Source organism: Quercus robur, chromosome 2, assembly GCF_932294415.1.
Source record: "Quercus robur chromosome 2, dhQueRobu3.1, whole genome shotgun sequence".
NCBI lineage: Eukaryota > Viridiplantae > Streptophyta > Magnoliopsida > Fagales > Fagaceae > Quercus > Quercus robur.
Window position 1 is genome coordinate 3347829 of NC_065535.1, and position 8599 is coordinate 3356427.

Sequence of the window (8599 nt, forward strand, 5' to 3'; positions counted from 1 at the left end):
TGTGATCTAGGTCTACTATAATTGTTATCTAATTTATTAAAGCCTAATGTTTTAACCCATTTTCTAAAAATTTATTGTATTAAATTTTTTGCATCTAAATCCTTTAACCTTTTGGGCTTAGAAATCAAATCGTGCCCATACAGCAATAATGGAATGAAAAAAACGCACTACATAAATTGTAAGGTAATATTCTGAAAATTCAATCATGTGGCACAGTAGACAGTGGTGTGGATTGGTCACTTGGTCTCTCTTTATTTGTGTAAAGTAATTGTTGTCACTATAGAGGGGCATAAAAATTTGGGGAAAAAGTTAGGTACTCAATAATATTACAAAGGAATTAAAAGAGTTAGCTGAGCAACCGAATAAAGATCCGGTTGCAGACACAGTAGTAAGTCAGGTACTTGCCAAAAGTGTCATTTTCCTAAGCGATTCTCAAAATATATTGCTTGGAATCTTTGTAGCAAAACAACATTTTTAGATAGCTGTAAGTGGATGAATAAACGTGGACTAATTCCAACCAAGCCACTTTTCCTTCTCTACTTTTTCACCTTGAATTTATTTTCTTGAAAGAATGAAATGAATTATTTCTTTCTGGCCTTATGAGAAGACTTTTGTTATATTGGTCCCTCCTCCAACCAATGGAGCAAACTTGTAAACACTTCCTTGGTTATAACCTCCCTTTGATTAATGATATATTATTGAGTCCTTCCACAAGTTAAGCTTAGCTAATATATATTTTTTAAAAGAACTATTTAAAAAACAATCATTGTGTCTCCGATCATCAAAACTTGCTATTAATTTTGATCACAACACTCCAATGAAATTGGATATGTGACTCGTTTAAGTGCCTTGGGAGTTGACTAATAGGGTACTTTGTGAAGTATTTAAGTGCCAACTTAATTATTATTAGGGTCATGCTAACGAGTGCCCTTAGAGCACTCATTAATAATTAATTTTAGGAAAGTTTTGATACCACTTTTATGGAAAATGAAAAAAACTATCAAAATATTAATTACTTTTTTTTTTTTTCATTTCCCATAAAAACTTTCTTTAAATGGATTATTAATCAGTGTTCTAAGGGCACTTGTTAACATTTCCCTTATTATTAATATCATCAAAAAGTTTAATATGTCCATATTAATATCTCGGCATAATTAACTTACAATATTTCTTCTATAACGTTTTATTTTTTATTTTTTATATCTTGAGGCTAAAATCTCTAATTACTTTTGTAGGGACACGATTCGCGTTGGACCACAGTAGGGTTGAGTTCGCACGTAAATGGACCCATACAATATCATTTGTAGAGAGTGGGGTCGAAAGGCTAAGTCATGTTTACTCAGCCGTGGTTTTGTTAAGTTGTTCATGCATGATCTAGAGGTGTTCACCCCTTTAGGTCCTTTTCTTTCCGGAAGCCCCCCCTTTTAGGTTGCAAATTTTCCTTTTATATTAGCATGCATTCAATTTCCTTCGTCCACGTGTAGGGTCGAACTTTCCTAGCCTGACACTTGTCCCATCAGTTTAAGACCTGAGCTGTTGGGAGTGGTTGAGTAGGCTAAAGAGACACGACTCTGTGAGAGGCGAAGCTCCGTCTAGGGCAGGTAGTTTGGGCAGCCTGTCCTAGATATTTTATATTTCTTACAAGATTATCCCTTTGCCGCTTTTACCCCTTTCCTTAGTGTAGCTCTGGGCTAACCGAGGGCTGTACCTTCCTCGGCGGCTTCTATGGCCCATTAGTGCTTTGTGTTTATTGGGCTGGGACTACTATCCTCCTCGGCCTGGGCCTTAAGTATCCCTGCGAATAGGTGGATCTGGCCCATCTGTTGTCGGGCCCCACAACTTTATTTTGACGTGGGTTAATATTATGGGTCAAATGATATGTCTTCTTTTATTTATTTATTTTTTTTAAAGTAAGAGAATAAGATTTGAGTATTGTAAAATGAAAACAAAACAATAGTAAAATCTAAATTATATTTAAAAGTGAAAATTCTTAGTTTTATATATAACATTCCTGAACAATTTTTTAAGAAAGTATATATATTTTTTTTTATATAAAAAAGCTAGACAAGTAAGCATGTTATATATATATATATATATATTGTTGTAATATATGAGGAGATCATACTTAAAAACTAGAAGAGCAATGAATGATAAAAAGAAAATAAAATTGAGTCTATGAATCTCTCTCGAGCAAGTTTGAAGTTTGCTTGATCGAGAGACAAGTGAGAGACACTAAGATATGCAAACTTTTCTGTCTATGACTTGATGGAGCAAGGGAAGAGCAAAATATAAATGAACTCTCTTTTATATCAATTTTTGAAGAGTTTGCTCAAGCTATACACTCTAGCTTGCATAAGAATGTCGGTTCACTTGAGTGAGGTACATTGTCGCTTCAGTGAGAATTGTAGTAAGTGTGTTTTTCTTTTTGGGTAGAATTTTGAAGTAAAATGAGAGCTACAAAATTTTTTAAGTCCTTAACAACTAGTAACAACCTAGTAACATTTGAAGTGCTTATTCTGACTTAAGTAACCTTTTAAGGGTGCATTTTGTCCGAAAAAGTGTTCATAATTATAAGGTTGTTACTTTTAGAATCTTGGTTTAGTTGTATTGTGGAGAATATTTGACTAAGTTAATTTAAGAAAGGGTAAATATTGTTTAAGAACAAACAATTTATTAATGTAAACCACTTTATTCTCATGTTCTTTCATTGGTTTTTCTCATATTCCCCCAATAGCGTGTAAAGATAGCTATCAATTACTTACTTTCAAAATACCAAGCAAAGATAAAGAAATTATAAGAATTTTAATAGATAATATATATTTTTAGTTAAAATTAAACTTAAAACTTCTAAGAAACTATTGAAGATACTTTTTATAAAGTTAGTTTACTAAAATAGAATTAGGTCCATTAATTTAGCTAAAATTTGGCTTATCCATAGGAAGTGCTCTTTGCACAAGATCAAAAAACAAGAACCTCTCAAGTCTCAAGTCTAAGCGTGATAATGTCAAATCAAATTTCAAACATCAAGATTTTAGAGAACATTGATTGATTGACTAATCCGCAGATGCCAAGTCTAACCCACGTTTATGTCTATCCATACACCAGCAGGAATGGGTTTCCACTCCATACTTCCATGGTCCTCCATACACACAACCGACCTTTCTACTTGCACGCGTACCCAAACAAACCCCTAGAATCCACGAAACAAGAGGTAAAAAACAAAGTAAACCGGCACGAAACACAAAAAGCCAGAGTAGTTGTTTGACCCAATGGTTAAAAACTTAAAATAAAACAAGACACTTTATAGAGAGAGATAGAGAGAGAGAGAGAGAGAGAGAGAATTTTTTATACTAAAAAGGAAAGAAATAAGAGTTAACTAATTATTATATTATATTTTTAATCCTTAGACTTTAGAATTTTTAGACTGATCAATCTAGTACTTCAATTATTAAATTAAGCCCTTAACAATTTATTTTTTCAATTTAGTCCCTAATTTTTTTAAAATAAGTTAATTTGGTCATTTGGTCCAAATTTCTTAATACATGAAGGTGTTCAAACTTTTAATATATATATGTTGACAAATCTTGGATACAAATTTTGACAAATCTATCGTTAAATTGCATTATCTTCGTATAGTCTTAATGTTTGCAAATTTTCAAAGTGATCAAAAATTAATAGTCATATTATCAATCAATTTTTTAAATTCAAGTTTTTGTAGTTTAAAATAATGCATAAAAGATGAGTTTATGAATCAAATGGTAAATAACATCCAATTGGCATAATTATTAAGAACATATAGAACATGTAATTAAACGGTAGGATTTTCAAAATATGAATTCTATAACAAGTTATTGGATAGTATAACATTACTTAAAGTTATACCAACTATAACTTGAACCCAACTATATATATATATATATTCATTGAATAACAAAATCCATTAAATGAGACAACTCGATAATGTTTTCATTTCTAAACTTTTAGTTTAAAAAAAAATGTTTAAATGGTGTTGTTTTATAACAAATTCGAACTAAATGACTAAATTGACTAATTTTTACAAAGTGAGTGACCAAATTGATAAAAATTAACCACCAAAGACTAATTTGGCAACTAAAATATAAGTCACAAGCCTAAATGGAATTCTACACTTACTTTTATTTTGCTCTATTAAGTTTGAGAATCTATCAAATTTGATTTTCATTTCAGTGATAAATATAAACAATTAAGAGAAAAAGAACAAAAAAATGATAATAATTAATATTATTTTGCTGGTACTTAAGAATTAGAATAGTCGTGTGGATAGGTAAAAATATTATTTTGATGAGAGAATAAAATTAATAAGGATCTAATGTAAACCCACATTTATTCACTCTTATATAACACCTAGCCACATCATCACTTCTCACAACTTAAAATGCTCTAACCCACATACTACCACCCCTCTTAAAATTTATATTTACTCTAGAAAAAAAAAAACACAAGAAACAAAAAAGAAAAGAAACGTGACGTGAGAGAAAGAGAGAGAGCATACCTATGAGAGAGAATACTGAATGTTCAAAATTGGTAAAGAACATATTAGTGATATTGGGGAACTCAGCTAAAATCAAAGTGAGGATTTGAGCAACAATCTACTTTGACGACTATTGGAAGGTGCGTATGAAGACCCATTTGTCATATGGTGGTCTTCCTTAACAATCTGTGTAACCACCACTCAAATATTCCCTTTAAATTTTGGTAAGGTCATTAAAACCTCTCTCTCTCTCTCTCTTAACTTTTAAGGTAAAAATAAATTTTAAGAGGGTTGATTGTACATGCATGAGGGTAAGTTGATTTGTGAGTGATGATGTATCTAGGGTTTCAACAAAGTCTTTATTTACTTCAATTATTCTTAGACCATACCATTTATTATAGCTTTTTTCTACAAGGTGACTTTTTCTCCATTACTTACAATTAAAAGTGTGACAAAAAAGTTGGTCCCTACTTCTCCATCAAATTTGTTCTCTTTTGAAAAATGAGCCAAATATAGTATATCAAAATAAAAAAATCTGAAACTCAAGGGACTAAAAATAAAAACACCCAAAAATTCCTAGCGTAAAAACTAAAAAGTGTAATTCAGAATAAAATATTTTAACACCCGGACAAAATTGTCAATTCGAGAAAGAAGAGGAAGAGCATTCATTTCTCAATCTTGTCGTGTTCGTAAAACACCAAACACACAAACAGGTTTTCTCTGAGCCTAAAAAGCCAGTAACCCCAACCCCTTTTCATAAACTCTTTCGCTATCTTCTCTTCTCATCAGATATCCCTTTACCACCAAATTTCATCTATTACTCTTAGTTTTTTGTTACCTTTCTCAATTTTTCCCAACAAAGATGAAGAAACGTGGGCTAGCTGAGAATCACGATGACGAAGAGGAACAACAGGACAGGAAGATGAAGAGGATTAGAGTCGAAGAAGAAGAAAATGAAGAGGAAAACGAAAGTGGGTTTGTGAATTTGGACGAGAATTTGCTGTACGAGGTGTTGAAACACGTGGATGCGAGGACTTTGGGATCAGCTGCGTGTGTGAGCAAGCTGTGGCACAGGACTGTTCAAGATGAGCGGCTATGGGAGCTGATCTGCACAAAGCACTGGGCTAACATCGGCTGCCCAAACCAGCAGCTCCGATCTGTGGTCTTAGCTCTCGGTGGCTTTCGTAGGCTTCACTCGCTTTACCTTTGGCCTCTTTTGAAGCCACAATCATCATCGTCTAGCTCAGCTGCTGCTTCTTCTTCTTCTTCTTCTTCTTTATCTTCATCTTCTACGGCTTCTTCTTCTTCTTCAGCTTGGTCTCCGTTTCCTCCGATGGTGAGCTCGAAGCCGCCGGCACGGTGGGGAAAAGACGAGATGCAGCTCTCACTGTCTCTTCTCTCTATTCGGTATTACGAAAAGATGAATTTCAATAGCCGTGGAAGATGATTTTTATTTTTTTGTTTTTGTTTTTTCAATTATTATTATCCCATAAATGTTTCTAATTTCCCCTTTTTGTTTTTTCAGCACTTGAATTTTTTTTTTTGGTTTGTGGGTTTTTTTTTTCCAGATCTGTATCCTTATTTACCATGTTTACTTTTGTTTTTGTTTTTGTTTTTGTTTTTTTTTCGTTGTTGACTTCTGAGTTCTGAGCTTGTTGTGTATATATTTTGAAATGAAAAAAAAATTTGTTAAATCTATGCATTATATTGTTCATAAATGGTCTAAAATATCAAGAAGTGTCAATTGAGCTTGCGAACTAGGTTTGTTACCTCGATTGCTTAACTGGGTTTCCGAGAAATCCGTGTTTGGATGCGTAGAAAACAAGGGAAAACAGTGCTTTGAATAGTTGTAAAAAGTGGATAGAAGTGGGTGAATGTGGATGAGAGGGGTTTGATTAGAAATGAAAGAAAGAAGGGTGTGGTTGGATATGCGTTTTTCGAATAAACACAAGGAGACAAGGCCAAATGGTCCAGTTGTATTTATTGTATTAAACGTCTGTAGCTGCCCACGCTTTCTGGCTTTAAGATCTGTAAAAAAATAAAGCAAAAGATACTTGGGAGGGCCAGACTTGTCTTATTGTTAGTCACTAGTACTACTCTTTGAGAGTTGGGATGGGTGTTGTTGGACTTTGCAGGCAATGGCTTTTCCTTTTTGGATCAAAGAAGAAAAAATATATATAACCCCTTGCCTGGATCTCAGGAATTTTGTTCTTTCTTTGCCACTTGCCAGTCAGGGTTTTTAGACTTATTATTATTATTATTATTACTATTTTTAAATTTCTGTATAATATATTTTTTTAATTTTTATATAGTATTTCTGTTGGGTTGATTTTGATTCATGACTTCTGCTATATCACAGAATGTGGCAGAGATGATGAAATCCCTGTTTATGTGCTCAAAGTTGGGGTTGTAGTCCATTTGTTAGTTCAGCTACAGAGTCTTTTTTTTGGGGCCATGAACATAAATTAAGAAAATATAACTTTGGTTACAGTTTCTCCAAGTGTTTTATGTTAGGATTTAAAATTAAATTTAACCATGTGTAACTTATTGGCCAATGTAATTACATAATTGAAGTTAATAGGAAAAATCTAAGGTACAATCAATAACTAAAGCAACTCTACTCTTTTTGTCCTTTTAACCAATCTCAAAAATATTCCAATCAAAGTTACCAATAAGTCATGATCTCGTTTCTCAAAAAAAAAGAAGTCATGATCTCAAATCAATGAGAAAATAAGTCAAGTACACACTACGTTAAGGTTTATGTGAAAAATCCCTTTTAACTTGAATGGAAAATATCCACGGTACTAGTTCTAAATAAAATCTATTATAATAAAATTAGTTATATTATCTTTTTAAGTTTATATCCAAAACTTGAGTTCATGATAAATACAATAATATTAATTGTCTAGGAATTAATAGAAACTCACATGAAGACTTCACTTTGTATGCTATCTCACACACGCATGCAAAACCCTTTCTTTCTCACTTTACTGCATTTATCCAATTCAATCTTCATAATTTTTCCTCGTTTACATGCTTCACACCAAAAAAAAAAAAAACTCAAGACATGTCTCTCTCCTTTTACGGTCTCCCAAGCAACATATCCTCTATTTTATTTATTTATTTATTTATTTTTATTTTTTCCATTGATTATAAGCTCAATTCTAAGATTCTTCTCCTCGGTATATAGGAGGGGCAAGCTTTATGTTAAGGTCATCAAAGGATTCAAATCTTTTACAGTATTACCTTATATAAGGCTCCAAATCCTATTTCTTAGAGAACAAAAATGATTAAAATTTCCTTCCATACCAAGGAAGCCTAAAGGTAGCCAAGTTAATTTTCTTTCTTCATTAAAAAAAAAAAAAAATCCCTAAAATAAATAACCGAGTCACAATAAAAAAGACAAATTTATCTATCAAAAAATGATTTTGAGGCAATTTCCCTACAAGTTATCCTATATCAATCATTTCATTGCTGGGAGTTGGAGTTAAGCGTGTTAGTTCAAAGTTCTTTATAAAAGCACACAACTTCATTATCTTTTTCACAACTTATTAAGATGTTTTTGCCACTAGCACTATTTTAACATAATTCACCACAAATGCTACTTTCATATTAAGTTATAATAACAAAAGATTGTGAATATTAACGTGTCATGTTGTGAAAAATGTTGTAAATTATGTGGGTCCGTGAGCTTATTATTAGTTAATGGAACTTATCTAAAAAACCATTATTCTCTTGTTTTTACAAAGGCTGCCAGCAAACCAGCTGCTAGATTCTTGAATTTCAGAAACAAGAAAAGTGCTATTAGGCAATGAAAGACCATCAGAAAATTCTTTTTTATTTTTCAAAATGATAATTTGAAATAATTACACACATTCATTTTCCTTACTAAACCGGCAAAGTATATGATTCAAGATAATAATCTTGTCCTAGGTGTGGCTACTTTTGTCTATGACCACACACTCCCACAAGCATTAGTAGTCACAATATGAAGCCCACAACATTGAAAATTAAGTGCCACCGATTAAGAATCAACTAGTTGACCAAATCGGGCTATTTCCATTCTATGCCGTCTATGTTGGGCCTGAA

At 32.3% G+C, this 8599-nt stretch overlaps 1 protein-coding gene across 1 annotated transcript; it reads left to right on the forward strand.

Annotated features, from left to right (window-relative positions):
* Positions 1 to 5173: 5173 nt before the first annotated feature.
* On the forward strand, positions 5174 to 6208 carry LOC126709789 (F-box protein GID2-like). Its single transcript, XM_050410134.1, has one exon. It carries the CDS (start codon positions 5373 to 5375, stop codon positions 5955 to 5957), a length of 585 nt encoding a protein of 194 aa, XP_050266091.1. The 5' UTR covers positions 5174 to 5372; the 3' UTR covers positions 5958 to 6208.
* Positions 6209 to 8599: the final 2391 nt, after the last annotated feature.